Source organism: Puma concolor, chromosome C1, assembly GCF_028749965.1.
Source record: "Puma concolor isolate L17-30 chromosome C1, mPumCon1.1.hap2, whole genome shotgun sequence".
In the NCBI taxonomy this organism is placed as follows: Eukaryota; Metazoa; Chordata; class Mammalia; order Carnivora; family Felidae; genus Puma; species Puma concolor.
The window spans coordinates 41,295,215-41,316,125 of NC_141674.1; the positions used below are offsets into that span (position 1 = coordinate 41,295,215).

Sequence of the window (20,911 nt, forward strand, 5' to 3'; positions counted from 1 at the left end):
ACTCTGGGAATAGTCTTATTTGCTACCTGTTTATTTTTTTTCCCTGAAAACACACTTAGTTTTACCAGTTATTAAATGTGGTTTAATCTTAAAAGTTATTACAGTCTACTGATAGAAAGTCTATAACACTAAATATTAAAACACTTTTAAAAAGTAGAAATGCTTAAGGTGAATTAGGACATTTACAAACAGGTAGGCTAGCCTTTTAATGTAATGCAAAACACTAATTACTTCAACCTCAGGGAGCATCCTCACATGATCAATCATTTCAGCTTAATCCTACTGATGATTTCTTACCTTACCCTTGCTCTCATGTACAGAAAAACTATGTAGCAAGAATATGCTGATTTTGCTATACATAAAAAAAGCATACTGGGTATACTAAACAAGAAGTGGACCAAATTATTTTTTTAATGCATTGTAAAGATTTTTGCAGGCACTGAGAACTTTTTGACTCAGTCTAAATAAAACTATACACTTAACATTAATAAACCTTAAACCTTAACATCAGTCAGGGAAATATTTTTATCTACCCAAAACAGCAACACTGACAGATACAAAATAAAAAAGTTTTCCTTGGTTTGAAGTCTTGTCATACAAAGGAATACCATAACATGATGAAATTAAAGAAATTGTCAGGCTTTTTGAAGATGGTAGCTTTTTCCCTAGTGAGTTAGAGGGAGTTTGAAACTTAACAATACTTAACAAATCTTTCATAATGAAAAAAGGCAGGCATTTTTATTATGAGTTGCGTTATATTATACTATATTGAAATTCTGAAGTATAAAATAAGCATAATGCTTCTACTATTGTTCAAGACTTATTCCAATAAGATTCTGACTTGCTGAAATCATATTTAAGATATTAAATACCACAGCCAGAAGGTATTTTATAATAAGCAGATTATAATTTCCTAAAGAGAGCAATTTCTGGATTCTCTGCTTGAAACAACTCAAATTCTATGTAACAAAGTTAAGTCAGTATAATTCTGACACTCCATTTTCTAGTATTCAAAATACTGATTCTTATTCTGCTCCTTCTCATTCAGAAGAAGCCACTGGACTTCTATGACTATGGAGTACATAGTCAAAAGCTGGAAAAAAAAGAAAGAAAGAATGAAAGGTAGCTTAGTCTAATTTTGTCTGCATGCAGATTCCTGGCTACCTCCTTTCCAACTAGAAACAGCTATAAGGATACATTGCCTGGTTGAATGACCCAATGCTATACTGAGGGAGACATGAGACAGACTGTGGCCAGGGTTACCCAGATCTTCTATTTCCAAATACATCTCAAGGGACTAAGGTGGTAAGTAGAGGAAAATTCCTTTATTATAGAAGAGGCACTATGAAAGTCATTGTCTAAAAAAAATCTAGGGAAATGAAGCTTCTGTTACCTACTCGAAGATTCTTATTTAAAAAAAGCTTTGTTTTTATGTAAATAATGATGGAATATATATCACTGCTTTGTCCCTCCAGAGTGACACCTCCATAGTTGGTTACTCCATTTCTGTGATCTTATAGCCCTTATCTATGGGTTATCACAGCATCTTTCCATTGTTTTTAATGGTCTGCCTATTTCAGTCAGCTCTGGGAGAATGCAGAGTAAATATGGAATATATGGAATTTCTAATTGTGAATTAGAGCCCTCCAAATAATTAAAGATTGTTTAGCTTGACAATTGTATTTATTTCATAAAACCAACATTTACATTTTAAAAATACTATCTTATAAAAAAACAGAGTTTCGCCTTCTATTCAAAGAATCCTTGGCCTTATCCTTTCATATAATAGTTGCTGACAGGTCTCCAGAAATCATGAAAACTTTGTACACAAACACACATACACAGTTACAAATACATAAGCCCATTATTGCCATTATTCGTCCAGCGGGCAGACAGCAAATGACTCTCTAATGGCCCATCATCCATTACAATTTGCAAAATAATAACTGTCAAGATTTCATTTATATGTTTACTAAGACTAAGAGAAGGGTTTGCAAAGCAACTGGTATATATCACAAGAACTAAGACTACTAAAATCATTTGTGCAATGGAACAATGTTAGAACCATCAAAACAGAATCAAACAGAAATTTTGGTTGGGAGAGGAATATAGATCATTTTTTGTATGTTGGTAAATTTAGTTGAAATGATGCAAATTTGGCAGACTCCAAAGTAATCTTTGAAAACCTTTTAAACTGTAAATGGAAATATTTTCCCCCAACCAGCCCATTCACAGTACTTACAGCACTGAAGTTAGCAAAATTGCTTGGGTCAGCCTCTTTATTGGTAGTGGTAGCAGTGGTAGTAGTAGAAGTGAATGAATCACAAAACATATCAGGATCTTTTTCTTTAGGGCTATCATTGTCTGGGAAAGGCTGAAATGGATCATTCAGTTTAAAAGGATCAGAAGAATCCAATTTGTTGATGGGTCTTTTCCCTGGATCAAAATCATTACAATTAACTCAACGTGCAAAAATGGCAAACAAACACAGAAGAACATGAACACAGAGAGCATTAAAGAACTGGGGGTGGGGGAAGGGAGGTGAGTGCCTAAAGCACATTTTTTAGTATGGTCTTTAATGACCACACCAAAGGTCAGTCCTCAACTCTTTAATACACAACCTCTCAAATACATTCCAGCTATATGTTGCTAAATGAAGAAACAGCAAAGGGGAAAGGAATGGGCCAGGAATCATTTCTGCCCAGAGAGTAAACCCTGTCTTCCCCAAAGCAGCATGTTCCCAAGAAGAGAGAGGAAAGGATGAAACAGGAAGAGATGACAAAAAATAAAGACAGAAATGGTCTTTGCTGTTATAACCTCAGCCTGATAGAGCAGGAGTAAGGGCAAATGACCTCTGAAAAATGACTATAACCCAGCAATTGCACTACTAGGTATTTATCCAAGGGATACCGGTGTGCTGTTTTGAAGGGATTCATGGACCCCAATGTTTATAGCAGCACTATCAACAATAGCCAAACTATGGAAAGAGCCCAGATGTCCATCAATGGATGAATGGATAAAGATGCAGTATATATACAATAGAGTATTACTTGGCAATCAAAAAGAATGAAATCTTGCCATTTGCAACTACGTGGATGGAATTGGAGGGTATTATGCTAAGCAAAATTAGTCAGAGGAAGACAAATATCATATGACTTCATTCATATGAGGAATTTAAGAGATAAAACAGATGATCATAAGGGAAGGGAAACAAAAATAATATAACAACAGGGAGGGGGACAAAGCATAAGAGACTCATAAATACAGAGAACAAACAGAGGGTTACTGGAGGGGGTGTGGGAGGGAGGATGAGGGGCATTAAGGAATCTACTCCTGAAATCATTGTTGCACTATACACTAACTATTTTGGATGTAAATTAAAAAAATAAAAGTAAAAGTAAAAATAAAATAAAATAAAATAAAAGACTATATTCTTCTGATTTTTCTCTGGATCAATCTATCTAATACCTGGGAACATGATTAAAACTTACCTTGGAGTACCCCACCTCCTTTTTGCCACCTATGATATTTCAAATTGAAGAAGGAAGAGAATGTTTTGAAGCCCAGGGCCTAAACTTTTGTGGTTGCTGATAAACTAATTTTTGATCAAACCACAGTGTTTTGCTGTTGCTCAACTCATCACCATTTTCAAACAAGTTCTCTAATTTTAAAGTCTTAACTTAGTACTTCTTGAAGGAAAATGACACATACAGGTGTTAAATATTTTCAAATACGTATTTTTCCTAAAATTTGTTAAGCTGCTAATAGCAATCATAACAGAGTCTTTTCATCACTGTAGCAGCTTACAAAAGATGTTCATATCGATCCTTCTAACAATCCTGTGTAGGTAGGCAAAATTGGAGTTTTTGCCACCATCTAACAGCTCAGACAGCTGAGGCTCAGACATATGAAATTACACACTCAAGGGGCACCTAGGTGGCTCAGTCGGTTAAGCGTCCAACTTCGGTTCAGGTCATGATCTCGCGGTTTGTGAGTTCCAGCCCTGCGTTGGGCTCTGTGCTGACAGCTCAGAGCCTGGAACCTGCTTCAGATTCTGTGTCTCCCTCTCTCTGCCCCTCCCCCACTCACACTCTGTCTCTCTCTCCTTCAAAAATAAACATTTAAAAAAAATTTTTTTAAAGAAATTACACACTCAAGATCACAGAGCTAGTCTGAGGACACTCAGATTTAGCACCCAGATCTTTAAGCTCCCAGTCTCTTTAAGCTCTCTCCAACAAACCATCCTTTTTTCCTTGACACTTCTATAGTGATGTATACTCATTTTGCTGAAAATCCTTAGATTATATATTATTTTACTTAGGATTTAAAAAAATAATTTCTCTGTTGGCATCATACAGGTATAAAACTTAAATAAGGGGCGCCTGGGTGGCTCAGTTGGTTGAGCATCCGACTTTGGCTCAGGTCATGATCTCACAGTTTGTGAGTTCCAGCCCCACGTCAGGCTCTGTGCTGACCGCTCAGAGCCTGGAGCCTGCTTCGAATTCTGTGTGTCTCTCTCTCTGCTCCTCCCCTGCTCATACTCTGTCTCTCTCAAATAAATAAATGTTAAAAATTAAAAAAAACAAAAAACCAAAAAAACTTAAATAAGCTAATTGACTCATTTGTGTTTTTTTCTTAATTTTAAGTCCATTATAGTTAACATAAAGTATCATATTAGTTTCAGGTATACAGTGTAGTGATTCAACAATTCTAATATATTACTCAGTGCTCATCACTGTAACTCTTAATCTCCTGCACCTATTTCACACATCCCCCACCCACCTCCCCTCTGGTAATGATCTGTTTATTCTCTACAGTTAAGAGTCTCTTTCTTGGTTTGTCTCTTTTTTTTTTTTTCCTTTATTCATCTGTTTTGTTTCCTAAATTCCACATGAGTGAAATCATATGGTATTTGTCTTTCTCTGATTTATTTCACTTAGCATTATACTCTCTAGATCCATCCATGTTGTTGCAAATGGCAAGATCTCATTCTTTTTTATGGCTGAGTAATATCCCACTATATATATATATATATATATATATATATATATATATATATATATATATATATATATATATATACATACTGCATCTTCTTTATCCAATCATCAGTTGATGGACATCTGGGCTCTTCCATATCCTGGCTATTGTAAATGATGCTGCTATAAAGTAGGGGTGGATAAATCTTTTCAAATTAGTGTTTTCATATTCTTTGGGTAAATACCCAGCAGTGGAAATACTGGATCACATGGTATTTCTATATTTAATTTTTTGAGTAACGTCCATGCTATTTTTTTTTTTTTTTTTTTTTTTTTTTTTTAAATTTTTTTTTCAACGTTTATTTATTTTTGGGACAGAGAGAGACAGAGCATGAACGGGCGAGGGGCAGAGAGAGAGGGAGACACAGAATCGGAAACAGGCTCCAGGCTCTGAGCCATCAGCCCAGAGCCTGACGCGGGGCTCGAACTCCAGGACCGCGAGATCGTGACCTGGCTGAAGTCGGACGCTTAACCGACTGCGCCACCCAGGCGCCCCCGTCCATGCTATTTTTGACACTGGCCACACCAGCTTGCATTCCCACCAACAGTACACAAAGGTTCCTTTTTCTCCACAACCTCATCAACACTTGTGTTTCTAGTGTTTTTGATTTTAGTTATTCTGACAAGTGTGAGGTGACATCATGTAGTTTTGACTTGCACTTCCCTGACAAAGAGTGATGCTGAGCATCTTGTCATATGTCTGTTGGCCATGTGAATGTCTTCTTTGGAGAAATGTCTGTCCATGTCTTCTGCCCATTTTTCAATGGGATTATTTGTTGACTTATTTGTTTTTTACTATACTCTTGACAATCTTACCTTCTAGAAATATATAATATAGGCTCTTTTTCCTTAAAAGATAGAAATCATTTACTTTGTTTACCTGATTTTTCAACAGACAATTGAGTATTAACAATTGTACATGCAATTTTTTAAGTCAAAAAAGAAAAAAATAATCTGCCCAAGAAATACCACAGGGAGGTTATTATGAAAGGCAAGTGTAAACATCTGTAACTACTGTGGCTAAAAATTTGCCAAGGAGTGATATGTGATTAAAATAACCATGTACCAGATAGGTCTTCTCACATAACAGCCTAGCAGCACTATGTCTACTCAGGGATTGCCTTTTTAGCCACCTCTTGTGAACTATCTTCGTTAAAAACAAAACAAAACTAAAAACTAAAAACATTAAGAATTTATTCCTGGACCAAAAAAAATTACTTTTAGAAAATAAAGGAATCTCTTACTAAGTGAGGTAAGATAATACTTTGCTTCAAGAAAAATACATTCTTTTAAATTGCTATGTTGCTGAATTCTGGATACCAAAAGGCAATATATTGTCACATCAAAGGATTTAAGGAAGACTTTTGCATTGGGCAGGAAAAGAAGGGGACTTCAACTTAATCTTCTCTTACAGAAATTAATTTAATTAAAGCACTAAAGTGAGAAAACTGTTGGGTAAATGGTAATCAATGAGTTTCCAAAAAGCAAGCCATTTCACTGATACTGTCCTTTCCATTTACTGTCACTCTAAAATGATTTAAAAAGAAATGAGCTCTTGCCAGAAAAGTGGTTCATGTTACCCATGCTAGCCTCTTAGGCACATGTCTGTAATTCTGTACGGAGGTCAGAACAGTTTCTGTCATCTTTTTGAGTTGTTTTGTTTAAAGCCCTTTATCTAAGTCTATGAGACCCACACCAATATTTTTCAGAAGGAGAAAAAGCATCTCAGTTGACTTAAGAAAGATACCAACTCTCATACCAGGTGGTGGTGGGCAGGGTCTTGTTGGAGTTCCAGTCTTTGGTGGCAGTGCTGGGGGTACATCTTCACTTTTGACTGATGTTTCCTCAAGCACATTTTTTTTAATGACCACATTATTGACAGAGCTTGATGTGGCTGAACCAAAAGGATCTTCATTGTTGACCTTTGTTTGAAAAGAAATGTTATACGTGGTTATATAAATTATACCAACCAAATTATATATGGTCATGTAACATTTAGAAGAATGATCTTCATTATTTTTTTTTTTAATTTTTTTTTCAACGTTTTTTATTTATTTTTGGGACAGAAAGAGACAGAGCATGAACAGGGAAGGGGCAGAGAGAGAGGGAGACAGAGAATCGGAAACAGGCTCCAGGCTCCCAGGCTCCGAGCCATCAGCCCAGAGCCTGACGCGGGGCTCGAACTCACGGACCGCGAGATCGTGACCTGGCTGAAGTCGGACGCTTAACTGACTGCGCCACCCAGGCACCCCGAGAATGATCTTCATTATTATGCAGCTTTATTTATTTCAATTCAGAGAGCACTGACATGTTAACCTTTGCATTCAGGGCCAAAAGGGAAAAATTTTTAAAAAACTGTTTTATATGAGTAGTGATTATAACATCACTACTTATTAAAAGCAACATATCATACCAAAACAAGCCAACTCTGGATTAAAAGTTTTTCAAGCTTGGGGAACCTGGGTAGCTCAGTCGGTTAAGCGTTGGACTTCAGCTCAGGTCATGATCTCTTAGCTCATGAGTTCAAGACCCCACATTAGGCTCTGTGCTGATGGCTTGGAGCCTGGAGCCTGCTTCGGATCCTGTGTCTCCCTCTCTCTCTGCCCCTCCCCTGCTCACACTCTGTCTCTCTCTCTCTCTTAAAAATAAATAAACATTAAAAGAATTTTTTTAAGTTTTTCAAGCTTCAGGAAATACAATACCACCTGAGGTCCATTTTAAAGGGACTATATGTTTTTCCTCAAGTGAATATTTGATCCAAATGATAAAGAAAAAAAATACTGATTCCACACTTCCCAATGTACTTAAATATAGGAAAGATTTAATACTAACGCCAAAGAAAATAGCATCTTGAAAAACATTAAAAACAACTTGAAAGTTAATTTTTAAAAGCAAACTGATCCCATGGAATGACAAGTCTTAACGTGCCTTTCTAATACCGGGAGTAATGAAAGATTCACTTTTCTATAATGAATCAAACATGATGGGTTTAGATCATATTTAGGCCAGTGTTTTTCTACAGTACTACTTAAAATGTGGGCTGTACGTAATTCTGTGTTGTGGGGCGACAGACACTGTGCTGTAGAATGTTTAACAGCACCCCTAGTCTCTATCCACTAGATGTGAGTAGTCCCCCTCCCCAGTTGTGACAACCAATAATGTCTCTAGACAATGCCAAATAACTGAAGGCGGGCGGGGGGGGGGGGGGGGATAACATCCAGCTGAGAACTGATGATATAGACAATTTTACATATACTCTAATTTTACTCTTTTGGTCTAAATCAATCCTAGAGCTACACTGGAAAATAGGTAGTGGACATACAGAGCTGGACTATGTGTATTAAATGTCTTAATACTAACCCTAACAGCCTCAGAACATAGAATGAAGTGACCAATGCAGAGAAGATAGAATGATGCCCAGATTTTACAGCTATTGACCCAGATAGTCAACAGGGGGGAAATGTAGTTCAACTGGAAGAAATATGTTTAATTTTCTTTAATGTTTATTTATTTTTGAGAGAGAGAGAGAGAGAGAGAGAGAGAGAGAGAGAGAGGAGTGTGAGCAGGGGAGGGTCAGAAAGAGAGAGGGAGACACAGAATCCAAAGTAGCCTCCAGGCTCTGAGGCTCTGAGCTGTCAGCACAGAGCCCGACACGGGGCTTGAACTCATGAACTATGAGATCATGACCTGAACCAAAGTCAGGCACTTAACTGACTGAGCCACCCAGGTGCCTCTTCAACTGGAAGACATATGTTTAAAAAGGCAGAAGACTTGGGGTGCCTGGGTGGCTCAGTAGGTTAAACAGCCCTAATTTGGGCTCTGCATTGGCAATGTGGAGCCTGCTTGGGATCCTCTCTCTCTCTCTCTCTCTGCCCCACCAGCCTCACTCTCTCTCAAAAATAAATACTTTAAAAAAAAAAAGACAGAAAACTCTTAAAATGAAGCTGTTGAGCTAAACTGTCAGTAGAAAATTATAATTACCTGTACCATCACCACCATCTTTATGTATTGAACTATGTCTACTTCAATTATATCTTATTTTTTTTTTCAAAAAATTTTTCATGTTTATTTTTAACAGTCAGAGAGAGCATGAGTGGGGTAGGGGCAGAGAGAGACAGAGACACAGAATCTAGGGGCGCCTGGGTGGCTCAGTTGGTTGAGCGGCCGACTTCAGCTCAGGTCATGATCTCACGGTCTGTGGGTTCGAGCCCCGCGTCAGGCTCTGTGCTGACAGCTCAGAGCCTGGAGCCTGTTTCAGATTCTGTGTCTCCCTCTCTCTGACCCTCCCCCGTTCATGCTCTGGCTCTCTCTGTCTCAAAAATAAATAAATGTTAAAAAAAAAATTTAAAAAAGAATCTGAAGCAGGCTTCAGGCTCTGAGCTGTCAGCACAGAGCCTGATGCAGGGCTCGAACCCATGAATCATGACATCATGACTTGAGCCAAAGTCAGATGCTCAACCAACTGAGCCACCCAGGCGCCCCATCTTATCTATCATTTCTATCTGAAAACAACATTTACAGTGACTTGCTGAAATCAAGTTGCAATGTCTGTGAGGGCTACATAACTGAAAGTTTCCACTGGTAGAAACACAGTATATTTTACTTTCCCACTTAATCATTGCAGATTACCTTTGATAATGTGCTGAAGTCAGCAAATCCACCTTCAAATGATTCATTTCCAAAAACAGAAGCAAAGGGATCTGTGGCTAAAATGAATAAAGAAAATCAATCCAATAGGACAGAAATACATCAGAATTTCATGCCCTCTTTTGGTTGGTACAAACATTCAGACAGATGAAAAATACCTAATCCTAAATATCAGTTCCTGAATTTGTGACTTAAGTCCACAAAGATAGTGAACAAATTGATACCTCACCCCTGACACACATACATTACATTCTTTTGTATAAATCAAGCCATGAATTATTTCAGATCAAAAGCAAGAAAACTAATTCTAGGTTTAAGGCTTTGGAATATGTCAAATCATATAGTTCCCATGCACTTAAACTATTTCTAATAAAGCCATCAAGAAATTAAAAAAAGCCAGGTCCCATTAATTTCACATTTCACACTCATCCTTCATGGCACATTTTAAATGTTGCCTCATCCACAAAGCCTGGGATAACCTAGGTGTCTCTAATTCCCACAGCAAGAAGTGATTTCTTCCTTCTTTGTGGCAGTGACTGCATTCTAGTTTGTATTATGGTTATCTGTGATTGATATGTCACCATTATTAGATTGTAAAGTCCTTAAAAAAAGTGAATACGGGGGCACCTGGGTGGCTCAGTCGGTTAAGCGGCCGACTTCGGCTCAGGCCATGATCTCGCGGTCTGTGAGTTCGAGCCCCGCGTCAGGCTCTGTGCTGACAGCTCAGAGCCTGGAGCCTGTTTCCGATTCTGTGTCTCCCTCTCTCTCTGCCCCTCCCCTGTTCATGCTCTGTCTCTCTCTGTCTCAAAAATAAATAAACGTTAAAAAAAAAAAAAGTGAATACAGCTTATCCAATGAAGAATGAATGGTCAAAAACAGTTCTTGAATATCAAGTCCAAGAAAATACAGTTCTTACCCCCCAAAATCTTACAGTCTAACAAGGAGTCTAACAAGAACATGTTGTAGGCTTCTTCTAGGAGAAGAAGCCATTACATTTGAGATAGGTCTTTTAAACAAGGAATATATGGAGGTGGGAAAGAGAAAGACATTCCAGGCAGAAGGAACAGGAATTGCAAACATAATTATTTAACCTGCTCCCAGGCACGAGAAGTTTTCTGTTCGATCACAGTGCACTGCTAAATGGATTAACATTTCAGCAGGAATAAACTGATCTACTCTGAACTATGTTTCATCTATTCAGGCATAATGACTACCAATAAAGTCAAAGAATGTTTATAGGAATTGTTACTTGATATAGGAAAACAGAAACAAAGGAAGGCAAAGAGAAGTGCAACAGACAGGGTAAGACAGAGCAAGCAAACAGGCACTGAAAAACTTCCCTTATTCTTCCTTAAATCTTCATCTTTACATCAAATTGGTTTTAAAAGTGTGTGATGAATCACTGGATTCTACACCTGAAACCACTATTGCACTGTATGTTAACTATAATTTAAATATAAAATTGAAAAGAAAAAAAAAATAAAAGTATGCCCACATAGCCATTTAAATGTGTAAAGTGTGCCTTTACCTCTAAAAATCAGTATACCATGGACATAAACTGAAGAGGGGCAGAAAGTCATATATTACTTTTGGTTGCTTTGTTACCAAGACAGTCATGAGGTGGAGGAATCAGGTAAAGGGGGTGGGAAGAAGCATAAAGAAAATCAGTCCTTTAGAAATATAACAACAACTCTGATCTTGAAGAGGTAAAAAATCCAGAGTTACAGGAAATTCTACACGTTAGCCATAAAAGATATTTTTTTATAACTACACAGCCTGGGGACCAGCCTAGTCATGACTGTTGTTTTAGGCTTTCCCTTCTTTTTCCTTCTCTGCCTGTTATTGCTGATACCACAGCAACTGAGGCACAACCAGGGTACATATGTTCTCCTGACTGGTAGAATGGTAATGAGGGAGAAGGAGTTGGCTCATTTCCTTGGAGGGACTAGAAAACCTGCTTCACGCTTGTTTTCTGCCACAGCTCTTACAAGAAGTCATGACACACATGGCAACAGTGTTGAGTTAGGTCAAGTTTGACTGAAATACTGTGAATAACACTGTGAAAGACATTAATAAAACACATGACATCTGTGTATAAAGAATATGCTAAATATAGTTTACTGGAGTTTTTCTACACTTTCTTCATCAGAATAAACGACCTATTCAGCATTGGTCCAAACACTGGGGAATGTATCCTGGATGAATGACAAAGCACTTTTGCCCAAAGTGGGGGATTAAGACTTTGGCAAGAATTTTCTAAGATACTGATCATGGCTGATGTGAAGTAGAGGCCTGTCTAGAAACTGGAAGGACTCACTGAGTACGAACTTATCCAGACCATATAACAAGACACAGTCCCACAAACTGAAATAATGACCTGAGCTGAAATCAAGAGTCAGATGCTTAAACAACTGAGCCACCCAGGTGCCCTAAGGGAAACTAGTTTTTTTAAAAATGTTTATTTATTAAATAATAAATTATTTATTAATAAATAATAAACAAAGAAGGAGCACACGTGTGGGGGAAGGGCAGTGAGAGAGTAAAAGAACTTGTAAAAAACTTGTAAAAGAACTTTTGCAAGCCAAAATAAAGTATATGTAGAAACTGAGTAAGCTGCATTTGCTTTAGTATTCTTTCAGTCTGCAATGTGTCTATTCACAAGGATAAATGATAAAAAGACCCCAGTGTGAGGCAAAATATTCAAAATATCTGATGTCCTTCTATCTCTATTGTAATCACTAAATTAAAAAAAATATTTTTAATGTTTTATCTTTTGAGAGACAGAGAGAGACAGAGCGTGAGCTGGCAAGGGGCAGAGAGAGAGGGAGACACAGACTCCAAAGCAGACTCCAGGTTCTGAGATGTCAGCACAGAGCCCAAGGTGGGGCTTGAACCCATGAACACAAGATCATGATGTGAGCCAAACTCAGACGCTCAAGCTACTGAGCCACCCAGGTGCCCCAGCAATCACCAAATTTTAGAAGTAGGAGTAATTTATCATTTAATTTTTAAGAACAAAAGTTTATCTTTAGGTTTATAATTATTTTGAAAGCTTACATTTTTCCTGTTCTATGGGATTAATCTTTTTTTCCTGGCTAACCTCTAAACTTCTTGGTGAAAAATAGCAAAGATATAGGGGTGAGAATAAAGAAGGCAAACATTGTGACCTTGGGTGTATAATGCCACCTCTAAGAGTCTCAGTGGTTTCCAGATGTTAGGATTTTGTGAATAAGTAAACTAAGTAAATACATTAAAAACCAACATACATACATAAAGTCGGGGGAGGGGACAGATATCTGCTCAACAAAAATAACTAAAAGAGTACATTTTTCATTTCACAAACAAAAGGGTTTTAAAAACCAAAAAGAAGAGAAAACAATCTTGGGCTAAAAGATTCCTTTCCAGGAAAAGACAGCTGGCAACAATTCTTATTCTCTCTCTCTCTCTCTCTCTCTCTCTTGTCCTTATTTCACTTGGAACTATCAAAGAGTATATTACAAGTAACATTAATCAGTAACATTAGCCAGGATTTGGAAATCATTAAACGAAAAAGTAGTAGTAGCAATAGCAGTAGCAGTAGCAGCAGTAGTAGTAGTAACGGTAGCTACCATTTACTGTGATAGGTACCACAATAAATACCTTAACATACATCATCTCATTTAATCTACCCAACAAACCCATTAAGTAGAACTATTAACCTCATTTTATTGTTTAGGAAATGGAGACTAAGAAAACCTAAAGAATTAGAAACTTTTTAAAATTTTATTTATTTATTCTGAGAGAGAGAGAGAGAGAGTGAGAGAGAGAGAGCACATGGGAGGGGCAGAGAGAGAGAATGAGAGAGAGAATCCTAAGCAGGCTCTGCACTATCAGCACAGAGCCCGATGCAGGGCTCAAACCCATGAACTGTGAGATCATGACCTGAGCCGAAACCAACAGTTGGACACTTAACCAACTGAGCCACCCAGGCGCCTCAGCAATTTTATCTGAATAAGTCCAGGCAGTTGGACTCAGGCACTCATGTCCTAATCATGACAACCCCTCTCTAAACTGTTTACACTTCCACTCAATTCAAAATCTTATGCCAGTGTAGCAGATTTGAGACAAATCATTTATTTATTGCTTCTGCAGTCAATTGATAAGACTCTGCTATGTCCCAGAAGTTCTGGGATGGGAGTGTAGGGATACAACATAGGATGACTCCCAGGTCTCTGCTTGGGCAACTGAGTAGATGGTAATGCTATTAACAGAGATGTGATATCCAGAAGATATTTAGTACTGTTTTATATTTCATAGGGTGAACAACTTTACTTTCAGACATACACCTGTGACACGTTAAGTAAAAGACCATTAAATATATATACATATAATAAAAATATAATATAGGTAATATAGTAAACATCATTTTAAAGAATATAAGTAATAAATAAATTTTAAAAAATTACATACACACGTATGTGTGGAGAACAGGGCTAGCAACTTAGGTTTGTGGTTAGTAACATGATCAAATGTTAAGAAAGATCTCTCTCTCAAGTTAAAAACATACAAGTGCCTGGGTGGCTCAGTTAGTTGAGCATCTGACTCTTGATTTTGGCTCAGGTCATGATCCCAGAGTCATGGGATTGAGCCTGTGTCAGGCTCCCCACTGAGCATGCAGCCTGCTTAAAATTCTCTCTCTCCCCAATACAAATAAAAACCATAATGAGATACTACCTCACACCTGTCAAATTGGCTAAAATTAACAACTCAGGCAACAACAGATGTTGGCGAGGATGCAGAGAAAGAGGAACCCTTTTGCATTGCTAGTGGAAATGCAAACTGGTGCTACCACTCTGGAAAACGGTATGGAGGTTCCTCAAAAAATTAAAAATAGAACTACAGCAATTGGACTACTAGGTATTTATCCAAAGGATACAGCAGTACTGTTTTGAAGGGGCACATGCACCCCAATGTTTATAGCTGTGCTATTGACCATAGCCAACGTATGGAAGGAGCCCAAATGTCCATCAATTGATGAATGGATAAAGAAGATGCGGTACGTATGTGTATACACACGCACACACACGCAAACACACACACACACACACACACACACACACACACAAACAATAGAGTACTACTTGGTAATCACAAAGAATGAAATCTTGCCATTTGTAACACTGAATGGAACTAGAGTGTATTGTGCTAAGTCAAATCAGTCAGAGAAAGACAAATATCAGATGACTTCACTCATATGTGGAATTTAAGATACAAAACAGGTGAACATAAGGGAATGGAAGCAAAAATAATATAAAAACAGGGAGGGGGACAAAACATAAGAGACTCTTAAATACAGAGAACAAACTGAGGGTTGCTGGAGGGGTTGTGGGTGGGGGGATGGGCTAAATGGGCAAGGGACACTTAAGAGGATACTTGCTGGGATGAGCACTGGGTGTTATATGTAGGGGATGAATCACTGAGTTCTACTCCTGAAATCATCATTGCACTATAGGCTAACTAACTTGGGTGTAAATTAAAAAAAAAAAAAAAAAAGATTCTCTCTCCCCGCCTGCCCATCTCCTCCACTCATACTCTCTCTTAAAAACAAACAAACAAACAAACAAACAAGCAAACAAGCAAACAAAAACAGGTTAAAGATTATACTAGCAGTGACATAGATGACAGATTATCAAGTAAAAAAAGAACGGAAGCAATTTAATATCACACTCCAACTGAAACAAAGTAAGAATCTCAAGCAAAGTTGAGCATAAGAGGAACAATCAGGGTCCATTTGGGGGTAAAACAACAGGATTTGGCAATTTATTGAAGGTGAGGAATGACAGAGAAGTCTAAGATGATTGGCTAACTGTATCATTAGCACAGAAAGTAAAAATGCTAATACTTTGAAGGAGAGAGTATTTGGAAAAGATGATCATTTCAACTTTTAAGCTTGACACCTAAGGGGAAATATCCAGCAGGTAACTTGAAGGCACTGAAGGCTCAGGAGAGAGTTCAACACTAGAAGGCTAAATAGGAGTCATCAGGAAACAGGCTGTAGCTGAAGGCACAGAATTGGACATCCCCACCACAAGAAGTGTGTATTTTGAGAAGAACAAAAGCACCAGGCTAATACAGAACTAAAAAGATAACCTCTACTCTTAAGCTTTTTCTCCAGAACACTGAGATTATTCTCTTGCTCCTGTTTTGAACAAAAGGAGACATCTGTCCCAGATACCCCCCGGGAGCAAGTTGTCCTGAGGGAACAGAGACCAGAGCAACAGGAAATCTCTCAGTTCATATTAGATCAGAAGTTCTCAAAGTGTGGACCCCAGAGGTCCCTAAGACCTGTTTAGGAAGATCTATAAAGTGAAAACTATTTTCAGAATATTAAGATGTTATTTATATTTCTTAATGTGCTGATATTTACAACAATGTTGCAAAACCAATGGTAGATAAAACTGCTGATGCCTTACTGGGAATCAAGGCAGCAGCACCAAACTGTACTTTTAGATAACCATTGTATTTTTCTCCATCACAAACTTGCAGGGAGGAGAAAAATAAAGGGCAGTTGCACTTAAAAATGTCTGTCCTGGATAACCAATACAAATTATTAGTTTTAATAAATTGTGATCCCAAGGCACACATCTTCTTGTAATTCTGAGTAACAAAATGGGAAATACACACAAAGCACCTCTGCTGAGTAGCAAGTATGATGGCTATCTGGAGGAAAAGCACTTGCATGATGGTGTGAGAAAAAGGCTGAACTAGCTGCTTTTTTCATGGAATGTCCTTTTTACTTGAAAGAAATAACAGATAAGCAATGATTATTCAGATTTGGGTATTTGGCAACATTTCTTCCAAAATAAACAGTGAATCTGTCACTTTAAGGAAAGCAACTGATAGTATTTGTTACAGATGATAAAAATTCAAGTAAAAATCAGTATCTTGGAAAGTTGTATTTGCCCCAAATCTTAATATTACACCAATACTTAAAGACTCTGATAAGATGGATGGTGGTATTAATAAATTTAACTTTAACTAAAAAAAATTTTAAGTTTATTTATTTTAAGAGAGAGAGAGAAAGAGAGTGTGAGCAAGGGAGAGGCAGAGAGAGATAGAGAAAGAGAGAGACAGAGACAGAGAGAGAGAATCCCAAGTAGGCTTCACATCGCCAGTGCAGAGCCCAACATGGGCTTGATCCCATGAACCGTGAGATCATGACTGAGCTGAAGTCCAGAGTCAGACACTTAACTGACTAAACCATCTAGGTGCCCCAATAAATGTAATTTAAAAATATTTATACTAAAATGTGTCAGCATTTGTAAGATACGCATAACTCAGTGAACCAAGATTTCCCAAATCATCAATGCAAGTTACAAAATCATATATAGGTAAAAGATTCATTCAAAGTACAAGACAGACCAATGGATTTTAATGCAACAGAGTATAAAAGGTACTCAATACAACCCTCTTCCCGGGGCGCGGCCGGAAAGGGGGCAGCCCCCTCACCCATCACACAACGCACATTCGTGGGGAACCTGGTGCTAAACTATTCATACACGACCTGCTTGCTTCTGGGTCGGGGATTCATATCTAGCAGAGAGCAGCTCCCTCGCTGCGATCTACTGAACGTCAATCCTCGACACAAGGGTTTGTAAAAAAAGGTAAAAAAAAAAAAAAAAGAAAAAAAAAAGGTCCTCAATACAGTTTCATGTACAATACTACAACTAACTTTGAAGAAACTAAAATATGTTGAAATGTAGTATAATAACAAAAAAGAATATCCACAATTATCTTTAAAAAGGTTGTTGAAATATTCCTCCTTTTTCCAACTACGTATCTGTGTGAGGCCGGATCTTTTTCATTTCACATACTTGAAGCAAAACAATACAGTGCAGCAGATTGAATGCAGAAGTAGATATGAGAATCCAGCTGTCTTCTGTTAAGGCAGACATTTAAAGAGTTTCACAAAAATGTATGAACAATGCTACTCTTATAATTTTTTTTTTTTGGTTTGAAGTTATTTTTCATTTTAAAAAAAATTTTTTAACGTTTTATTTACTTTTGGGAGACACATACAGAGAGAGAACGCGAGTGAGGGAGAGGCAGAAAGAGCGGGAGACAGAATCTGAGCTGTTAGGCTCAGGCTCCAAACTGAGCTGTTAGCACAGAGCCTGATATGAGACTCAAACGCACAAACTGTGAGATCATGATCTCAGCCACCTTGGCGCCCCTGAAGTTATTTTTCTTAAATATGTTATTTATGTTAATATGTAATGGGTTTATTATCATGTTTTTAAAAGAAATTAAAAACTTTTTAAATTCTCAGTTTTAATTTCTAATATGGTTAGTACTTTAGTCTCTAATATGGTTAGTACTGATATAACCAATATAAACAAAAGCTCTTTAAGGGTCTTCATTTATTTTTTAAAAAGCTGCTATACTTGATAAATTCCAAAGTTACTGCTTGTGATTAAATAACCCACTTCTTTCCTAATTTTTGTTGTTGTTGTTGAAATAGGAGTTGAAGTCTGGAATTTTCTCCACCAAGAGTCTTTCATGGATCTTCTACAAATTTCTTACTAATATGTATTAATTTCTTAACATTTTTCATTTGATTGTTTCCCCTATGCTCTCAGTACCCTTTATCAAATTTTGGGTTCCAAGGAGTTATTTTTTTCACTTACATTGTAGATAAATAAAGAGGCAGGATAACACAGAGGAAAATCAGTGGAAATGGACTGAGAAACAAACTGATATGTAGCCCTGGGGCTCAGTTTTTCCTTCCATTTTTAGGAAATGAGGCTAGATAACAGTGTTTAAATCTTAAATGAAATGCCAATATATGGAACAAGTAAATGGGATTTTAAAAATTAACTCTGGGTGGCTTAGTCAGTTAAGCATCTGACTCTTGATTTTGGCTAAGGTCATGATCTCACGGTTTGTGAGTTTGAGCCCCGCGTGGAGCTCTGCGCTGACAGTGGGGAGCCTGCTTGGGATTCTTTCTCTCCCTTTCTCTCTGCTCCTTCCCCATTCATGAGGACTCAGGAGTGCTCCCTCTCTCAAAATAAATAAATAAACTTAAAAAAAATAACTCTAAAATCATTTTATGTACAAATTTATAATATTTACTTATGATGACAGTGAAAACATGAAGCAATTTTGATCAACAGAAATGTTTAAAGTCAGGAGTTGAACTTATTTCTGTAATTGGTTTTGGTTGCTCTATCTGAAAAACAATTCATCCAAAGAAGTAGTTATATACATTTTAAAACAAGAGCCTTGCAATCTCAGAGTAGTTGAAAATAATTTATATCCAGAGGTTTGCATAAAAACCACTTAACCTGATAGTACTTTAAAACACCAATGCACTACAATATGTCAATGTGGTTTGTAACATATATGAATGCATATATATTTTTACAAATTCAAAGACATTTAAAAAATATGAAACAAGAATCTGCCAAATCTCTAAAGACCTACCCGGAAACTAGTTTTGTGAAAAATAATATGAAAACTCTAGCCTATAGCAGGTCTATGATTCCTTCCAGTTCTAACAAAGTCAGCAATGTTAAGTTTGAGAGAGAGAAAAAAAATCTGTGAATAACCTTACTGCCATTTTTATATTGTGAGAATTGGATGAGAAGATAAGGCAGAAGCACCATAACAAAGTGGCTAATAGCATGAGCTCTGAAATAAGACATGGATCGGACACTGCAACAAGTAATGCAGCCTTCGGCAAACCGCCTAACCTATGTTTCATTTTCCTCATCCTTAAAATGAGAAAGAATAGTACCTGTCTCTATAACCACGGAAAAGATTAAATGAGGAAGATGCAAAAACGAACTTTGGATGACCTTGCGTATAGCTGTTAAGAAAAAAAGTAAAAGAAAGTTCAAACCTCTGATACTTTTGGGTCTGTGTAAGGTCTCAGCCCCAGATACCACTAACAGGTAGCCTACTCAACTCAAAAGAGTTTTTGGTTCTAAGATCCTCATTCAAATCAACACATAAGCAGCATGCTAACAGCAGGCTAACAGGATACAGGTTCTTATTTGTATGTAAGGATGGTTCAACATGAAAATCAATCAATAAAATACACTCCATTAACAGAATGAAGGAAAAAACTCCACATGATCCTCTTAATTGATGCAGAAACAGCATCTGACAAAATTCAACATCCTTTCATGATAAAAATAACACTTGGCAAACTAGGAAAAGAAGAAAACTATTTCAACATCGTAAAGGCCATATATGAAAAGCAAACAGTGAACATATTCAATGGTGAAAGACTGAGATTTTTTTTCTCTAAAATCAGTAACAAGACAAGGATGCCCACTTTTCACCACTCCAATTCATCATAGAAGTCCTAGTCAGAGCAATTAGGCAAGGAAAAGAAAAAGGCATCCAAATTGGAAAGGAAGAAGTAAAATTATCTCTGTTGCAGACAATATGACCTCACATGTAGAAAACCCATACACACACACAAAAAACCCTGTTTACAATAAATGAATTCAGCAAAGCAGGATACTAAATCAACGCACAAGATCAGTAGCATTTCTATATACTAACAATGAACAATCTGAAAAAGAAATTAAGAAAACAATTTCATTTATAATAGCATAAAAAAGAATTAAATACTCAGAAATTAACTAAGGAAGGCATGTATGCTGTCAACTATGAAACATTCTGAAAGAAATGAAGCATACAAATAAATAGAAAGACAGGCCACTTTATGGGTTGGAAAACTTTATGGGTTGGAAAACTTCATATTGTTAACATGTTAATACTATCCAAAGCAATCTACAGATTCAAAGCGATTCCTATCAAAACCCCAATGATATTTTTCACATAAATAGAGAATTCATCCTAAAATTCACATGGAATCTCAAGGGAACCCATACAGCCAAAACAATCTTGAAAAAGAATAACAAAGTTACAGGTATCAAACTTCCTGATTTCAAAACTTACTACAAAGTTACAGTAATCAAGCAGTGTGGTACTGGCATTAAGACAGACATTTAGGGGCGCCTGGGTGGCTCAGTCGGTTGAGCATCCGACTTCGGCCCAGGTCATGATCTCACGGTCCGTGAGTTCGAGCCCCGCGTCGGGCTCTGTGCTGACAGCTCAGAGCCTGGAGCCTGTTTCAGATTCTGTGTCTCCCTCTCTCTGTGCCCCTCCCCCACTCATGCTCTGTCTCTCTCTCCCTGTCAAAAATAAACATTAAAAAATTAAAAAAAAAAAAA

General features: G+C 37.3%; 1 protein-coding gene across 3 annotated transcripts in view; it reads right to left on the bottom strand.

Annotated features, from left to right (window-relative positions):
• Positions 1-20,911, bottom strand: part of EPS15 (epidermal growth factor receptor pathway substrate 15) — a 145,570-nt gene that overhangs the window by 1,732 nt on the left and 122,927 nt on the right. For 2 of the 3 annotated variants that reach the window (XM_025934971.2, XM_025934969.2), the window contains exons 22-24: positions 9,669-9,745; positions 6,799-6,961; positions 2,243-2,436 (exon numbers count right to left, since the gene is read on the bottom strand). In XM_025934971.2, the coding sequence (XP_025790756.2) occupies positions 2,243-2,436; positions 6,799-6,961; positions 9,669-9,745 (434 nt within the window). The remainder of the gene's footprint in view (positions 1-2,242; positions 2,437-6,798; positions 6,962-9,668; positions 9,746-20,911) is intronic. The other variant, XM_086716938.1, reaches the window with a different exon arrangement.